This window comes from Labrus mixtus, chromosome 1 (genome assembly GCF_963584025.1).
Source record: "Labrus mixtus chromosome 1, fLabMix1.1, whole genome shotgun sequence".
Taxonomy (NCBI): domain Eukaryota; kingdom Metazoa; phylum Chordata; class Actinopteri; order Labriformes; family Labridae; genus Labrus; species Labrus mixtus.
This window is the reverse complement of record NC_083612.1, coordinates 426,850-446,112: the sequence shown is the minus strand read 5'-3', so window position 1 is coordinate 446,112 and position 19,263 is coordinate 426,850. Positions and strand designations below refer to the sequence as shown.

Genomic DNA, 19,263 nt, shown 5'->3' with positions numbered 1-19,263 from the left:
CAAACACACCAGTGTTTTCCCACTGCACAGCAGGAGCACAGGCTGTGAAATATCTGTGTTGAAAAGTCATTTTTATAAATAAAGTTTTATTTATTTTGCAGCAAGGTAAAGGCTCTTCATTCACGGTGCTGGTGGACCTGGAACAGTGTGGTGCTTCAGAGCGTAAAACCTGCCTCAGAGCTGTGACTGTGGCCTTAAACAACAATGCTATGGTAAGCTCCACACAGATACGCAATTCTCTGATTTTTCAGGATACCCATTGAAAAGATCGATAAACTTACTTAAACAATTAGAATAGAATACTTTAGTGTCATTGCACGTCTGTACAATGGAATTTCAGTGAATTTCTCAGTGATCACAGTAAACAACAAAGAACAACAGAGGTTAAAAACAGCATTTACCCTATCTATCCTCACATGTTGAGGTGACCAGACATCTCACCACTGATTTGTGGGATACCACAGGTCTCACAGTCGCACACAGGCCCAAGGGCCTCTGTTTCACTCATTTTCCAAGGAGCTTTTAGTCTGATCCAAGAATGGACCAGTCTCAGTAATGGGTTTTTCAAATATGGTGGTGCAGATCCTTAAAGGGGAAAGGGCTCTGTCAACGAGGGTGGCATACTCATTGTGTAGACATTTGTTAAGTTGTTGTGTGGCACAAACTATGCAGACCCACTCACATGTGGAATCCAGAAGATACTACTATCTCTGCAGATTCAGAATGACGTGGGGAGGTCTGCATTGACTCCTCAGGGTTAGGTCACGTCCTTCAAGGCAATAGCATATACTGTGTGGAAGGGCACTCAGGGCTAATGCTTGAACCTCAACACTACAGCCTGTAACCTGAATAGCTGGGGAGTTTTCAACTTTTACAGAATCTGATTCAGCATCAGATTGGCGGATTTCCTGTCCTGCCCATTGACAAGACATGACATAACACAACAAAATAAGATATACTGTCCCCTTAGGGAAATGTGTTTGGACTCAAATCAGGGCACACAGAGAATTGAAATCCAATATAGCCAAAGATAACCATAAGCCAAATATCTGACAACACATCAAACAACAGCAGCAATTCCAAGTAATGGTTTCAACATACAGTATATGCACAGGCCCTAATAATCAGGCCCTCATTTGGTTGACGGCCTGCCAGAACAACCTAATTGGCTATAATAATACAGCCTGGTCTGAATCTTCTCCAAGAGGGTGAAAGATGACACTGAGTAAAAATGTTGGTCATTTGTGTCCCTGTCCAGTGACTGCTCACAGATGAACGGACTGCTCCTCACTACAACGGCTTACATCACACAAATGTCTGCACACACCACCAATATGGTGCACTGAGAGGGTTGAAAGGTTAAAGAAGTTTAAGAGTTGTATTGGAAATACTGATGGACTCATGTTTGATCAAATCTGAACAGTACCTCTCTTCCAAATGACAGGTGATGGAAATCCATTCATCTGGGAGAGTTCAGATGAACCAGATTCGCTCTGAGCTTCCGCTGTTGAACTGTGAGTAACTTATCTCAGGAGACACACAGCATGTAACAGATATAAAGACAAACATTCCCATTCAAATGCAGAAAAATAACATGTAGAACATGTTCTCTGACTGCTGCAGCGGAGCTCATAGCATTTAAGCAGTCATCCTTCTACATCTTCGTCAAGATCAAGATGGGCCTCAGGATTGTAATCCAGCTGAGCCCCAGAATGCAGGTCTTCATCACAGTGGATGCATCCATCAGAGGAACCACTTCCGGTATGCCTCTTGATTACTGTACAATTAAGAAGCTTCATCTTGTCCTTAAAAAATGGGAAAACGAAATGTATGTCAACTGGTTCCAACAGGTTTGTGCGGGAACTTCAACAACAAAATAAATGATGACTTCATGGGGATTTCTGGTCTGGTGGAGGGCACCGCTGCTGCATTTGTTAACACTTGGAAAACCAAAGCCAGCTGCCCCGACATATCTACGAGCTTTGTACATCCCTGTAACCAGGGCATCAACACGGGTAACATATCTCCTGTTATTATGAAATCATCTCATATTAAAGAAACTAAAATGCAGAGTTAATTGTATCTTTTGTTTCGTACCTCCTAATTTCTGTTCTTCTTTCCGGATCTTAGAGAGCTTTGCACGGTATTGGTGTTACAAACTGATAGATCCCAAAGAAGTGTTTGCACCGTGCCACCACGCCGTCGACCCTAACTCATACAAAGACGTGAGTCTGCGCAAACAGGGCTGTAATTACAAAGAAACTGAACTACTTTCCCCTCATTAATTTGTCCATGCCTGCTATGTCTCCTTACAGCGGTGCATGTATGACAGCTGTAACAGTGATACAAGTGAGGACTGCATGTGTACTGCTGTCTCTGCTTATGTGTTTGCCTGCTCAGTGGCAGGAATCCATCTCAGTGGCTGGAGGAAAAACATCTGTGGTAAGCAGAACAAGGACCTTTATAGTTTACTGTTGTCATAGATAGACCTGTTGTGTAAAAAACAGCTCATCACATGCAACATCTACAAATCAAGAGCAGCATTCATGAAATCATGGGAGGCAATTGAGCATTAATGGTTGTGATCCATTTCTAATCTGATCTCGACAGTTCAGGTTCAGGTTTCAGTGAGGCAGTGAGTAATAGACATCTAAAAAGATTCTGTTATCAGTTTCAAGTAACATGAATCTTAAAGTTGTTTTGGTTGTTAACTATTCATATTTTTAGGCTATCGAAAGTATTTTCTTCGGTTTGGAAAGGTTGTTGGTTCTCCTTCAGTTGTCTTGTGATAACACTCAGTAATTAAGTCACTAGACATAGCGTTCCTGAGTGGGCAGGGCTTTGTCTCTTCCCCCACATGGCGGCAGGTCTATCAGTAATAGAGGGAGGGGTTCACGTGAAAAAAACATGTCTGAAACAGAACAATAAATCCAGAAGGAGTTTGACTCCACTCCCTTGTTAGGAAGTCATTACTCCACAGCATATTTACATGGGTATATTGGATTTTTGTTACCTATTCCTACTGTCCCACATTATACCATCAGGACTCTTAGGGATGACTGGAAGTTTAGAAGTGGGAAATGAAGTATTAGGTCTTATAAACAGTCAGTGTAAATTAAATAGACAGCTCCTTAAAACTTCCACATGGAAGCTAAGAAATTAATTGCTATGGCTAATGTATGAAACATTACATCTCTAAGCTTTCTACAAAAGGAAAATCCATTTCTGTTCAAGGGCTCTATTTTTTAAATAACTTACACTGTTTGCTCTCACTTGCCTATCAACCACATGTTGTTTAGTTTAAAACAAAACTAAATAATAATAATGAATTGGAAGGACAGCATACACATATTGACACATATTGTTGTCTTGCTTAGAAACCCCATAAAAGCATTCATCCAACTAAACCTGGTGCCACATTGCCCTCAGTAACAATCAGACAAAAAGACCCTTCTGGAAGATAAATGCTCATTAAGGGTGTCACAACTTTGTTTCTTAGATAGATGATACTTTATTGTCAGACGTAGTCTGAAATTTGCCTTGCATCACAGTGGCTCCGTTTGCGGCACAACAATTAAGACAGGAAACAAAGATATAAACATTTGAAACAACACTCAAACGCCAAACAAATACCCAGAGGCCCTAAACGTGCTTTGGTTGAGGATTCAGCTCCACATTAATAAAAATTCATCACGGTTCAGATATCATCTAACAAAAAATTCAGGATCAGCAGTTTTCCATCAGCTCTTTTATGAACCTTCTTGTTTCAGCGATGTAACAAAAAAGAAAACACTAAGAAGAAGATACAAGCATAGCTGGTTAACAAGTTTTCTATAACTCATCTTGTCTCTTCTATACCAGGTCAATACACAACATGTCCAGTGAACACAGTCTATCAGTACAACATGACCAGCTGTCACCGAACATGCAGATTCTTGGGCCAAGTGGACCACTCCTGCCAGGCCAGCTTCACCACAGTGGACGGCTGCGGCTGTGCCGAGGGAACCTACATGAATGACAAGGGAACATGTGTGCCCAGTGAAGACTGCCCTTGCTATGAAAAAGATGAAGTTATTCCTGCTGGACAAATTGTGTCGAAAAATGGCCACATTTGGTAAATATGAAGTGTGAATGTGAAGGGTTGGGCGTGTAGAGGTGAAGTAACAAACACACAACACTTTGTTTTTGGTGAACAGTACAAGTTAGGATAATACTTTATTGATCCCCAGAGGGGAAATTCGGGAAAAAGTTCACCATCACACTGAAATAAATGTATGAAAGTACACTTAGGGTCAAATTAATAAAACTTGAAAATGTTAAATGAAGTTCATATTACTTCATTTGGCTCAAAACTTTTATTTTCTGATATGTCCATCAGTGTGGAGCTGTTTCTCAGGATAAAGGTTGCAGTCTGTTTGGGGTTGGGGTTGGGAACTGGAAAGTCGCTGGTTCAAGTCCTGGAACAGAACAAGTTTGAAGTTTAGGCGGGTAGCTCTCTTCATAATGCAGGACGGGAATGGTTTTCCTTACTTATCACGGGATTGGGACAGGAAAGGAAGAAAAGTCAACGGAAGCGGGGGGAGCACAAAACATGATAACAAAATACCAATTTTATAGGCACACACAAATAAATGAATAAAGGCTATTATTTCTATCAGCTTTGGTGCCTGCTTGCTTGTCAAACGTGCACGACGTATGTCGTGTGCAATGGCGCAAGCTAATATGCGCACTGCAGCCGTCACTTAAATTGAACAACAAAGGATTCAGAGAAGGCAGTAAGAACTGATGTTCAAAAGGCAGAGTTAAAAACAATGATCCGTCGGACAGAGCTATGGGGCAAGTTGGACATACTAAAAACCGTTGATGAGAGTCGAGAATGACAGTTTCTTCATTGTCAAATACACTTCAATCAGGAGAGACTTAATTGAGAATGAACAATTATTTATTTAACGATAAATGTGCAACAATTTAGATTTGAATGTGCAAAGTCTTTGGGGGATTAGACTCCATCGTGATGACTTCATGTACTCGGAAGGGTAATGAGGCCGACAGCAGGATAGGATACCCCCCAAAATAAAAGTGAGAAAAGACTAAGAAAGCACCATTCCCATAGGCCTTACCTTATTGGCTGTATGGATATCTGTATGGGAAATTACAGTTAGATGGAATGATATAACCATGATTATTTATTGATATGACATGAGTAAGCATTCACCTTGTGCAGTTAGTGACTTACTGGGTCATGAGGCCCGGTATGTCTAGGTACTTGACCTGACAATGGCTCGCATGACCCGCTAAACTGCCCTGTAGTCGTGTGGCCCGGCATGTATGGGGTCCGTCGACCCACATGTGGCCCGGCACGACTCTAATGACTGACCTATAGTCGTGTGGCCCGGCACGTTTCGGTCCATCGACCACCTAACGTGTGGCCTGGCACGACTGCTAATGAGCTATAGTCATGAGGCCTGCATGTATGGGTCTGCTGCCCTAACAAGTGGCTCCTCATAACGCTAATATGCCCTAAAGTCATGTGGCCTGGCATGTTGGGGTCCGTCGACCGCTTGACATGTGGCCTGGCATGACGTTAAGCTGCCCTATAGTCATGTGGCCCGGCACGGAGGGTCCGTCGACCCCTGACATGTGGCCCGGCATGACTAGTCTGTTGACTGACATATAGTCATCTTGCCCGGTGTATCTGGGGTCTGTTTGACCCGACACAGCCAGCCTGACTGTGACAACTGAAGCACCGGAATAGAGACGCCAGTGATTTTAGAAGAAAAACTACGACCAGTCACCTATTAAATGACTGTGATATTCACCACCACCAGTTATGAGTTTCTTACCAGTAGTTAGGGTTTAAGGGATCTTTGGTTTCCCAAACTCGTACTGATATCTGGACAAATAAAGGACTTGAAGGCAGGGTAGACCATCGCCCGAGTTGTTGACAGAAGAGGACGTGATGCCTTGAACCGCTGCCGTTGTGCACCGCCTATACTAAATGAATGCCCTGAATGATGTCATATGCCTCAGCTTGTCTAGGATCCGTGACCTGACAAGTGGCCCGTCATGACTTAAGTTGCGGTCATGTGGCTTGGCCTGCCTGGGGTCCGTTTGACCCGGCATGTGGCCAGCATGACATGGGTCTGATTGACCTTTGTGGGTCAATCAACCGATGCGTGCCCGCTGACAAGGATTTCCTGATCAAGACAGCATAAGACAGAAAATTATTTTCCAAAGCACTTAACATGGGACATGCGTGAAAGCAATTGCTGCAAAATCTTACAGCCATACACAATGATCGTGCACATTAATGTAACATGTAACCACATTGGAGATGTAGCAATGATGTAGTACAAGCTGCATTAAACTGTAAGTCTCAACCTTGACACTTGCCCGTATGTATGACCAAGTTGGATGATGTTTAAAAAAGCATATAAATGAATTGGTCTTATACCGACTCATGACTGAAGCTGAGTTCATCACTGGGTGTTATTTACCTGGAATGAATGCCAGGGTACAATACGCAGGCCATACGGTAGCCGTGAAGGAATTCACTGACGGCAGAATTACATTTTACGGCAGACTTGGTCATGTTTCCAATATCCGCTTTGCATTAAATGCTTGGATTGTAGTCTGCCCTGACTATCTGGAAGTGCAGTTCCCCCCAAAACCTAGGGATGTCTACATCCCTGAGAAAACATGATGATCGGCTTAGCATTGAAACTTTATGAAACTGATGCAACAACTGTTGGAATTTAAATCTTAAGCTCCTAAATGAAACTGTACTTTGATTGATCATCGGTTTCTGATCCTATCTACAGCATAGTGATTTGACTTGATAGAACCGTCATCTACAGTTTTCACTTGCCACTCTTATTAAAACTGTGACGCTGTTGGACGTGAAGTTGCTGGTACAGGTTTAGGGGCATTAAGCAGTTAGCAGAAATCCTAGATACCTGGTTAGCATCGACAACCTAGTGGGAATTCCACATGGCACTTTAACCTACAACATTAACATCACCATACCATGTAGAGCTGGTTAAGAAACTTGATTCATCAATGCATTGCAGTTTTATTAATTTATTTTCGTTGTAATGACACCCCTCTACACTTGGGGGCACTGTGAGTACTGTGAATTTTGAATGTAATACCACCCCCCTCCACTGGGGGCACTGTGAATTCAAGTCAGGCACATTTTTGCACTTTAGATCATACTGTACTTTCATGTTTTATTCTAGAGTAATGCAAATATAAATTCATTTTTTTGAGACAGTTTGTTTTAAACAAATATACACATAATTATTTAACAAATATAAGAAGGTACTGTGAGTAGTTATCTCGGTATTTCTCTCACCTATGTGTAATGTTGAATCGATATCAAAGCATATTGATCAATATCAAATCTTGACCCAAAGAATCGAAATCGAATCGTGAGGTTGTGGACAATACCCAGCTCTAATACCATGCCAGGTTTCCGGGTGCTAAATTTGCTTATACTTTAGCAGAAATAAAGACTTGCCCTGCACCAACTCATCACTGAATTTGAGTGTTCTCCCGTCTTACATGCCTGCAAGATGGCTGTCAGACAGTAACAACTTTCTGTCATTAAAACTAAAACTTTTGAATTACAGTGATATTCTGGCTGTTACATGGTTTAAATGAGCAAATCACTTCCAGTCTGTTAAATTCTTTGTCTACATTGACGTTTCCAGGTATTTAATCACTTAATATAATCTATTTTTAAGTGATGATCTTGTTTGCATGAATTGTCAAGCGCTGCTTTTAGATTGATCTGGCTTCAGCTTATCTATTTCAAGAACATTTTATAACAGAGTGGTGATTTTAAACTCGGTGACAATCAAGTTAACATGTGAGCGTGCCCAGTAATAAGTATGGTTTGTTAACTAAAACATATTACTTTTTATTAATTAATTCATTTTTAAATAATTTCAGACTTTCATAATGTGATTATGGCCAAACCTCATATCAGGAACAGTTCAATTAGTTGTGCAACATCAGTATGACTACCATCTGTTGAAAACAGAGATTGCAAGGCATATTTGTAGAGCGAGACACCAGCAGAGGAATTATATAATGAGCCATACATGCTGGAAAATAACTATTATTAGAATGACTGGCCGGTTAAATGAAGAAAATACATAGAACTACCCTGAGTGAACGTGAAAATCTTAAACTCCTGATACAGTCAATTTATACCTGTTGTACAATGATTAGAAGTAACTTACTAAAGAGCTTTGAATTAAGGTTCTTTATTTATTGGTACTCGAGTAAAGGTGGATTACTCAAAACCTTCCTCATGAGACATTAAGAAGAGTGGACTTTTGTTATAAATCTCTCTAGGCCTACCTTTATGAAATTGATCGGTCTGATTTATGTTATTATTATTTAGCAGACCTGGTATGCTGATGTCTACCGCTTTATTGTCACTTGTTGACTATTCCCCCCGTTGATTTAAATAATTCTTGTAAATCGGGTAAAAGGAGAGAAAATGCATTGATATTGGACGCCACAATCCCCGACGCGTGCACGAGACGCTGAGAAAATTACTGAAAGATTCAGATTGAATGATCAGCCCATCTAGCTGATTTGTATTAAACATGATATCCTACTGGACCATGTGACTGAACGACGGAACACAGTGTGAAAAGTAAGATGAAAATAACGGAGTCTTTCTCAAACTGTTAAGGATAACCTATGACTGAAGAATTATGCGTCGCGGCTGCAGCTCGTTAACCGGTTGACTCCCCAGAGTATGCAGGCTGATCACCTGCGTGGTGTGTCATGGCAGGGACAGGTGATTTGCTCCACCGAGCCAGGCAGTGATTGAAACCAATTATGCAAAACAGTTAAATTATTTAACCACGGTGATGAGAACGCTGATAAAGGCTATAAATATATGTTTTGATCCTAATTCCCCTAGTTCATTAGAAATAATAGCCTACTTAGTCAGTGCCAAACATAGTGATAGCCTTTCTATCGGAACAAGTAAAGGTATCGGGGAGTTTCCCCTTTTATTTACCTGAGACCGCAGGTAACAGCGATGATGTTTGCTCACCTGTGCTACCGAGCAGCGGAGACCAGAAGCTGTGTGGCTTCACTGTAAATTGAACCTGATGCAGACTGCAACCTGTCTGCAATGACATGAGGGACGCTGATGATGAGACGGGGATATTAATTGGAACACTGTGACAGACAGCTTGGAGATGACCAGAGACTGCAGATAGCCGAGATGATCAGGCTGCTTCCTGTACTGGTGTGACCTGCCGATGCCCGTGAGGCTGACAACGTGAGCTTTTTGAGCTGACTCTGCAGCTAAGCTATTGATACCACTGCCCAAATGAACGTATTGGTAAAGTTTGTGTTTACAGCGGTTGCCCTAAAATGACAGAATGACTGTGGAAGAGAGAGAACTGTTTTAGCATTTTGCCGCAGCAGGATGATTGGTTGAGAGAGGTTGTGCCTGAATCTGGTTGGTTAATTACTTAAAGAATAAACGCCTATTATCAGCTGATCACCAAAGCAGGTAGACAGAGGAAGTAGTTTAGGTTGAAGTGAAAGGATGAATGAATTTGTGAAAGAATATAACCAGTCTTCCTGTCTGAACTTACGCTGAGCTCCATTAGAGACTTAGGCACGAGTGGCCTCAAGAGACACACTGTCAGAGCAGTTGGGGTGGAACAGCAGCCGAAAATTATAAATTCCGTCAAATGTAAGTTAAGTAATAATACTTAAAAAAAAAAAAAAACGAAACTAAACAGGAGCAGGATGGGACAGGAGTCATTCTGTCATGATTGACATGGGACAGGATTGAAAAACCAGTACTGTGTCAATGTTGAGTCATCATCATCAGTGATGTATCCTGGGTTCAGGAGGTGTTCAGGTCTCACAACGTCATACACCTTTGCCCAGGTGGCCCTACCAGGGTTGTTCGAGCACCGACTTGTGTCCCAGAAGAATTAGGCCACTGATTTCCCCTTTTATCCACAGCCACCTGGAGACTTTCTCTGCTGCCCCTGTTGCAGTCCTGATGGCAGTTCTCCTAAGCAGCTTTTTTTTATGCCCAGCAGGGTGTAAACTCTGTGGAGAGAGTGACCTGTAAAACCTCTGCCGCCTACATCCACTGGAAGAAGATGTTTTAGTTAATAATGTATTCTGTTTTTTGGGGCGCTGGTGGCGCAGTGGTTAGTGAGCGCCCCCCATGTATGGAGGCTGTCGTCTCAAGCGGGCGGCCCGGGTTCACATCCCACCTGTGGCTTCTTTCCCGCATGTCGTTCCCCACTCTCTCTCTCTCTCTGATTTCCGACTCTACCCACTGTCCTGTCTCTCCATTATAGGCACAAAAAGCCCAAAAAAATAAATCTTTAATAATGTATTCTGTTTGATATTTTAGAACACATGGTCTCACAAAGAAAAATAATCTTAAAATTCATGACCTTACACACGAACATGAAACTTACTGTAGAGTTGATTTCTTCCATGGAAGGACAAAGATTGTTTCTTGATGATGATGATATGAACACTGTCTCTGTTCTATGTGTCTGTTCTCACAGTAACTGCAGACATGGAGCTCTCAGCTGCTCAGGAAGGCCACAAGAAGGTTAGTGTACATATGTTCATATCTCAAATACAAATATCTCTAATTACTAAATGCTTTGATATCTATTGTGATTAACTATTGAACTCGAGTCATTTATTGACTCCAGGTCTATGTAATTTTATGTATGTATATGGAATTCGAAAAATATCAGTTTAACACCTACTCCAGACTAAAATCAGCACATTCACAGCTAAAATGCAGGATGAACAACAAAAAACAAAGATGTTACTGCGTTTGAGCCATTGACTGTATATTGAGCAGAGCATTTCAGATTCCTTTCGATGTACACAATTGATGCCAGAATAGCCCAGCAACAGGCTGACATAATGTGCCGGTGATGTAAATTTGAGCCAAGGTTTGCACAGAAGGGATCAGACTGGTGGAACTGCAGGATTTTTTGAACCACACACAACTCCCTGATAAAAAGTCAAAGGTCCCTAACACTAATAATCCATCACACACAGCGCTGCAGGGGCCTCATCTGTCAACAGGGCTGTCAAGCGATTATTTATCAGTTTTTTATTTATTTGTTAGGAACCCCATTAGCTGTACCCTAGAATAGAGCACAGTCCTTTTTATCAGATAACTGATCAAAACAAACTACTCTGAAAGATGAACACTTGGACTAACATGATAATAACTACCACAACAGACTTCTGGTTTGAGTAAAAAATACTTGATTTAAAAGTTTGACCTATGTCCCATCTTTTAAGATGGAGGAGCTTGTTGACCTGTACAGTAGCCAGTCAGTAGGGGGAGTTATAAATGTTTTGGCTTCTCTCGCAGGCAGCTTTTGCTCCATCTATCTTAACATATAGTCTATTGTTTGAGCAATATGAGGCTTAGCATACCATGTTAACCTCAAAGTTACTTCAATAACAAAAAATCCTGTCAGGTAGCACAGGCCTCTGGAGTTTTGTCATAATTATCTTTGTTGTGGTGTGTTCTTTCTTCACAGGCCCACCAAAATGCTTTTCCCCCATGGTTTACTTTAACTGCTCCAGTGCTCAACCTGGAGAATCTGGGACTGAGTGTGAGAGGAGCTGCAACAACCTGGACATGGCTTGTGTAAGTGAATGCTGGGGCAACTCTTTAAGAATCTTTTAAGAAAAAGGTTTATTTTTATTTAACCTTTATTTAACCAGGAAAAAGTCTCATTGAGATTAAAAATCTCTTTTACAAGAGCGTCCTGGCCAAGACAGGCAGCAGCACAATTACAGGGTTCCAGACATAAAACACTTAAATACAGGAATCACAAAAATTCATCAGAATCTGTCAGAAGTCATCAGCAATAAAGCGATCAAAAAAGGTTCAATACGAGTTAGCTAAAACATCTACAGTCAGATATTTCTGCCTCCAGATCATTAAGACGACCTTTTAAAAAAAATCAAGGAAACCAGCTCCTGAAGATTTAAAGTAGGATTTTAAGTTTAAGATTGTTTCAGATTTTTTTTATGTTTTTGTTGCTGTTTTAAACATAATGAACAACAACTCATATGATCCTCCTGGTCACTCACTCCATGTGCTCCAAGGAAACCATTCACAATCAAATAAATGTCAATCTTATATTATGCCTCCACAGTTTTGGACTCTACAGTTCTTTGACTTTCCTTCTCACACAAAAGGCATCATGGGGATCTACTCTGCTGTTAGGGTTATTGTGCTGCAACTGATTAACCCTAACCCAACCATAAACTTTTGAATTTGATGATGTTACCAACAAGGATACAAGCTGAGGTTTTGCTTCTACAGAATTTTTTATTTTATTTATTTTTTTATTAGGTGCAATAAAGTGACAAACTGTTGATATACAAATGAGGCACAAAAAACAAACAAACAGACAAGGTCAGGACAACGACTCCAAAATACAGTAGAAAAAAATAAAATAAAATAAGACAAATAAAGACAGAAAATAAGACATCACTAGACACACATCATACTACGAACGAGAGCGAGAGAGCGAGAGAGAGAAAGGGAGGGAGAGAGCGAGAGAGAGAGAAGGGGAGGGAGAGAGCGAGAGAGAGAGAAAGGGAGGGAGAGAGAGAGAGAGAGAAGGGGAGGGAGAGAGAGAGAGAAAGGGAGGGAGAGAGAGAGAGAGAGAGAAGGGGAGGGAGAGAGCGAGAGAGAGAGAAGGGGAGGGAGAGAGAGAGAGAGAGAGAAAGGGAGGGAGAGAGCGAGAGAGAGAGAAGGGGAGGGAGAGAGCGAGAGAGAGAGAAGGGGAGGGAGAGAGCGAGAGAGAGAGAAGGGGAGGGAGAGAGAGAGAGAGAGAGAAGGGGAGGGAGAGAGCGAGAGAGAGAGAAGGGGAGGGAGAGAGAGAGAGAGAGAGAAGGGGAGGGAGAGAGCGAGAGAGAGAGAAGGGGAGGGAGAGAGAGAGAGAGAGAGAGAAGGGGAGGGAGAGAGCGAGAGAGAGAGAAGGGGAGGGAGAGAGCGAGAGAGAGAGAGAGAAGGGGAGGGAGAGAGCGAGAGAGAGAGAGAGAAGGGGAGGGAGAGAGCGAGAGAGAGAGAAGGGGAGGGAGAGAGCGAGAGAGAGAGAGAGAAGGGGAGAGAGAGAGCGAGAGAGAGAGAAGGGGAGGGAGAGAGAGAGAGAGAGAGAAGGGGAGGGAGAGAAGGTGCTTAGTAAGGGGGACTTGAGAGGTAGAAGAGAGTTGAAGAGTTGAGCAGTGTGTATGTGTTGAATATGTTAAACAATGTGGTGTGAGAGGTGAGAGTTTGTGTAATGATTATGTTTTAGGGGGAGTTGACTGCAGCCGGGGTTTAGGGTTTTGGGTTTTGGGTTTTGGGTTTTGGGGTTGGTTTGAGCGTTATTTGATTGGAGGGGAGGATGGAGGGAGAGGCAAAGCTATTTATTTTTATTTTTTTTATTTTCTTTGTCCGGGTCCTGCAGCAGCAGCCCCCAGACCCTCAGGAAGGGACTTGTCGCTTGCAGGACCCGGCCTGTTCAGCGAGCACACATGTCATCCTGACATCAAAGATTGTGTTAACTTAATCTAAATCATCCTGCCTTTAACAAACATTACTGCCCCAGAACACTGACTGACAGTGACAGCTGTCACAAGTGAAAAGTATATCTTAATATCTCTGTTTTAATTCATTTGTCAGCTGATGTGAACATGCATCATTTAGAGGAGATGGAACATTTTAAAGCCTGTTCTGCAGTTCTACAGTGTACTCAAAGGTGGTCGCAACTTTCTTTGCCCTTCCGCACTGGTCACATGACTAAAAGCTATGAATTGCAAATCGTTTTACTTAGGTCCTGATATTGTGCTGTTTCTATTGCTGTTGTATCTATAAGATGTCCTCGCGTGTCCTCAAAGGCGGCCCTTAAATGTATTAATTATTATTATGAGTCACATCACACTCACAGACTTACAGAGGGCTCTGTTTGTCTCCAGGTGAATACAGGCTGTACATCAGGCTGCATGTGTCCTAAAGGCCTGGTGTCAGACGGACAAGGAGGCTGTGTGACAGAGAACAACTGTCCGTGTGTGCACAATGGACAGGTGTTCCATGCAGGACAAACTCTGACTGTGGACTGCAACACCTGGTTAGTATAAGGCTTAACATACAAATCATGAACATAACGTACACATTATACTGTCTTTTTTTCAAGTATATGCCGTCTCTGTGAAGATGGGTGTGTTGCAGTATCAGATTGTAGCCCTCCATCCACTGAGTCGTAGTTGGTCATTACATTTATCTCACGTGTTAAGACTGTTTGTAGGACCACGGACCTGCAAACTGTAACACAACTGCTTTTCTCGGCTTAGCCTGAGAACATGTCAGTGCCACTGCTTCTTAATTTTACTGGAAAAAAATGAAATATATTAAAGACGTACTCACTGTGTGAGCTCAGCTGGCAACAATCACCTACGAGTATTTTCCATGTTTTTATCTGACATCTTCTTGGTTTAGTTATTTTTACTGTTTGTGAGGATGCCAGTGATCTAACCCTTGAAATATACCTTTAACATAATCAAACTTTTGAATGTGCTGTTTGTGTCCTCAGTACCTGCCAGAACAGGAAGTTCATATGTACCAACAACGTGTGTGATGCTGTTTGTGATATCTATGGCGACGGGCACTACACCACGTTTGATGATAAGAAATTTGACTTCAATGGACAGTGTGAATACACACTCCTCCAGGTAAAGTGGCATGTCATTTGGTGTACAGTAAAAGTTTAAACTAATGTCAGGCAACCTCTGTAACAGAAAAACAAATACTGGTTAAAACAACATCCCTCTAGCAGCAACTTTCTGTTTCCAGCTCAGCCAAAAAACTCACATTGAGTATGTTTTTATCCATCCAGCTACTTTTATAACTGCATTAGACCACGTTATCCGACTACTGTCCTTGTCCTAGTAAACAAGCACCTGGGGAGAATCCATTTATTGACAGATCATAACCTACCAGTTTCCTACCCCTTTCTTTCGTTATCATTCCATCAAAGTGCTTTAACAAGTTTAAGTCCTTCTGCTGACTCAGCATATCCCCTGTTTTCTCGTCTGGTTCTGACTCTACCATTCTCCGTATTGATTCTCTTGTTTTCCTTTCCGCTGTCTTCTTCACATTTATGCTGTTCCACTTCCCGGGTAAAAGCCTGTTGTGGGAACTGTGGAGCATAGTCACAACCGCTAGACCGGCTTGTGTTTGATTGAGTTGTAAACATGCAAGAGTTAATCGACCTCTAACCACATTATTGCTGTGTGTTTGTCTGACTTTGAGAAAATGGACTCTCTACGGTTTCAGTCAGACTTTCTTGTTTACATGGAATTAAATAATGTTGTCTACAGCAGCTTTAATCAACAAACTGATGTAGTTTCTTTTTCTCATATCACAATTCTAGCTCACTTTGATTTAGTTTATCTTAACTCTATTTTGCCAATTCAAACTTTGAATGGTTAATGATTGGAGCAATGTGTTGATCGTTATCATTTATATGTAATTTGAAAGGTTAATAATAACACTGTAGATAAGGTGTTGATTTGGTGAGAAATATAGCTTGTCATGCATTTTGTGTTTTTGCCCTATTCAGAGCATGTGCAATGGGGCTCAGGGTAATAATACCCTCCAGATCATCACAGAAAACGTTGCATGTGGAAGTTTGGGAACAACCTGCTCCAAGACCATTAAGATCCTGTTGGGGGTAAACACACACTCATTCACTGTCCGCACTGGATCCAAATATCATACACTTACCTTTTTAAATCAATGACAAATAATTCTGTGATAAGTCATAACAATTAACTTGGTTCAAGCAAGCAAACTAAACTTAATTGGCTCCTTTGATTGGATGCAGAAGGTTTCCATTAAAACCCGCCGATCTTGACTGGGGGAGTAATTAATTCATGTTTATCTGATGTTGACACTTACAGGAGAATGAATTCCATCTAAAAGACGCCAACTTCCACGTGATTAAGGGCAGCAGCAAGGTGTTCCCTGAACAGATGCACAAGATGGGTATTTACATGGTGGTGACCATCAAGCCAGGACTGGTGCTCATGTGGGACCAGAAGACCAGTCTTTTCATTAAAGTCAGCCCACAGTTCCAGGTAAATATTCCAGTCTGTGTGTCAAGATTCACAACCTGCTTTAGCACAAGGCAGAGTTATAATACTTGTCAAAACTGTCGGGCTGCACGATGACACATCTTTACAGACAGGGTCGGATTGTCTTCTCATTTAAAACAGCAATATTTGTGATCTACATTTTACTTAGCTTTGTCTTTTAATGGCTTACACAGGTACAGTTTGGTCTGGTTTCAGCCAATATCATCCCTCACTAAAAGTTGATGACTTTATGGATAGGGCAGGATCTCACTTAACTGAGGGACATTCATCTCTTAGGAGCTCCTGGAAACAGAGCTAGTTATAGGGAGGGTTCACTTATGACTTAGGTTTGTTGGTTGATTTATGAAGTTAACCTAAATAAATTATAATCCTCCATCATGGAGCTGTTTACTCTTTACACACTAACACAAACAAAACACTTCAGGTGAATATTTATTACAAATTAATGGGAATAATTGATGAATAAATCAGCAGTAAAATGGTTACAATAATAACATCATGTCAGCATCACAGACTTTGTTGGTAACTTTGAACTTCCTGATCAGGGGTTTGGGAGGACTAAGCCTGACAACCATATACAAAGTTACAGTCCTCCATGTAATTGCCCCGAAGCTCCACTCCGACCCTCAGCACATTTGCTGCTTGTCAGCTCAGCATATAAATCAGAGCAGCACAGTGCTGGTTGTCCAACTAAATCACACATTGGAGCAAAGTGAATGCTCATCATATCTAGTTTTTATTTTATTTAAAGATAAAATTATGTACGTTTTTTTCCACTAATTGTGACAAGAGTCAGTTACAGCTGGTACAAATGTCCTTCAGAGGGACCCTATTGCCTTTCATACTGTGAGGACATGCTCAAATTAATGGATAGTTATGTGCTCCGAGGGTTTAAAATCATGTAACAGAAATCAAACAGGTACATTTCTCGGCCTTGTTTAACTTTTCTTAAAGTCCACCCTGTCTTTGTACTACTCCCTCTTAGGGCAAAGTCTGCGGTCTGTGTGGAAACTATGATGGCAACAGTCAGAACGACTTCACCACCCGGTCCCTGGACGTAGTGGCAGACGTTCTTGAGTTTGGTAACAGTTGGAAGGTTTCCTCCAACTGCCCAAACGCCCAATCAATCAAAGATCCCTGTGCCTCCAATGGTTACAGGGCATCCTGGGCCAAGAGACAATGTAGCATCATCAACAGTGTCACTTTCAGCAGCTGCCATTCACAAGTAACTATGATGACAGTGAGCATACTGGTCCTTACTCTCCTCTTAGGGTATGACCCAAGAGGATGCAATTTGGACCAGTATGACCAAACCAATTTACGCCTTAAAAACCAATGTTAACCTCTGTTTTTGATATACTGCTTAAAACACATGTTTGTATGTTCAAGGTGGATCCTGGTCCTTACTACGAATCTTGTGTAAGAGACTCTTGTGCATGTGACTCTGGAGGAGACTGTGAGTGTTTCTGCACAGCAGTGGCTGCCTATGCTAAAACTTGTAATGAAGTCGATGCCTGTGTTAAATGGAGGACTCCAAAAATATGCCGTGAGTTTGGTTTCCATCAAACCAGAGTAATCTAAGTTGGAGAAGCATTGGGCAATAAAATCACCTCCATTTCTCTTGTTCAAAGCTTTCTAAACATTGAAAATAAGAGCACTAATGAGTATTTTTTCCTCTTGCAGCTATATTCTGTGACTATTATAATGCCCCTGGTGGTTGTGAGTGGCATTACAAGCCTTGTGGAGCTCACTGCATGAAGACATGTAGAAACCCATCAGGAATCTGTTCCAACCTCACTACTGCCCTGGAAGGTATGCAGTTATAGTAAAGTAATGAATCAATTTAGAGACTGTAGGTACCGCGGGCAGGCCTGATAACTGAAGGCTCTACCTCCCATAGTACATTTAGAGACTGTAGGTACCACGAGCAGGCCTGATAACTGAAGACTCTACCTCCCATAGTACATTTAAAGACTGTAGGTACCACGAGCAGGCCTGATAACTGAAGACTCTACCTCCCATAGTACATTTAGAGACTGTACCGCGGGCAGGCCTGATAACTGAAGACTCTACCTCCCATAGTACATTTAGAGACTGTAGGTACCACGAGCAGGCCTGATAACTGAAGGCTCTACCTCCCATAGTACACTTAGAGACTGTAGGTACCACGAGCAGGCCTGATAACTGAAGGCTCTACCTCCCATAGTACATTTAGAGACTGTACCGCGGGCAGGCCTGATAACTGAAGACTCTACCTCCCATAGTACATTTAGAGACTGTAGGTACCACGAGCAGGCCTGATAACTGAAGGCTCTACCTCCCATAGTACATTTAGAGACTGTACCGCGGGCAGGCCTGATAACTGAAGACTCTACCTCCCATAGTACATTTAGAGACTTTACCACGAGCAGGCCTGATAACTGAAGGCTCTACCTCCCATAGTACATTTAGAGACTGTAGGTACCACAAGCAGGCCTGATAACTGAAGGCTCTACCTCCCATAGTACATTTAGAGACTTTACCACGAGCAGGTCTGATAACTGAAGGCTCTACCTCCCATAGTACATTTAGAGACTTTACCACGAGCAGGTCTGATAACTGAAGGCTCTACCTCCCATAGTACATTTAGAGACTTTACCACGAGCAGGCCTGATAACTGAAGGCTCTACCTCCCATAGTACATTTAGAGACTGTAGGTACCACGAGCAGGCCTGATAACTGAAGACTCTACCTCCCATAGTACATTTAGAGACTGTATGTACCACGAGCAGGCCTGATAACTGAAGGCTCTACCTCCCATAGTACATTTAGAGACTGTAGGTACCACGAGCAGGCCTGATAACTGAAGGCTCTACCTCCCATAGTACATTTAGAGACTGTAGGTACCACGAGCAGGCCTGATAACTGAAGGCTCTACCTCCCATAGTACATTTAGAGACTGTAGGTACCACGAGCAGGCCTGATAACTGAAGGCTCTACCTCCCATAGTACATTTAGAGACTGTATGTACCACGAGCAGGCCTGATAACTGAAGGCTCTACCTCCCATAGTACATTTAGAGACTGTATGTACCAC

At 42.0% G+C, this 19,263-nt stretch overlaps 1 protein-coding gene across 1 annotated transcript in view; it reads left to right on the top strand.

The window, feature by feature from the left end:
- The window catches only part of LOC132978567 (mucin-2-like), a 78,182-nt gene that overhangs the window by 20,193 nt on the left and 38,726 nt on the right, over positions 1-19,263 (top strand). The window contains exons 10-26 of the mRNA XM_061043774.1: positions 102-212; positions 1,445-1,514; positions 1,624-1,761; positions 1,851-2,015; positions 2,131-2,225; positions 2,316-2,439; positions 3,862-4,114; positions 10,572-10,618; positions 11,365-11,367; positions 11,577-11,686; positions 14,011-14,162; positions 14,625-14,763; positions 15,654-15,764; positions 15,994-16,170; positions 17,174-17,413; positions 17,578-17,734; positions 17,872-18,000. Of these exons, the coding sequence (XP_060899757.1) occupies positions 102-212; positions 1,445-1,514; positions 1,624-1,761; positions 1,851-2,015; positions 2,131-2,225; positions 2,316-2,439; positions 3,862-4,114; positions 10,572-10,618; positions 11,365-11,367; positions 11,577-11,686; positions 14,011-14,162; positions 14,625-14,763; positions 15,654-15,764; positions 15,994-16,170; positions 17,174-17,413; positions 17,578-17,734; positions 17,872-18,000 (2,221 nt within the window). The remainder of the gene's footprint in view (positions 1-101; positions 213-1,444; positions 1,515-1,623; positions 1,762-1,850; positions 2,016-2,130; positions 2,226-2,315; positions 2,440-3,861; positions 4,115-10,571; positions 10,619-11,364; positions 11,368-11,576; positions 11,687-14,010; positions 14,163-14,624; positions 14,764-15,653; positions 15,765-15,993; positions 16,171-17,173; positions 17,414-17,577; positions 17,735-17,871; positions 18,001-19,263) is intronic.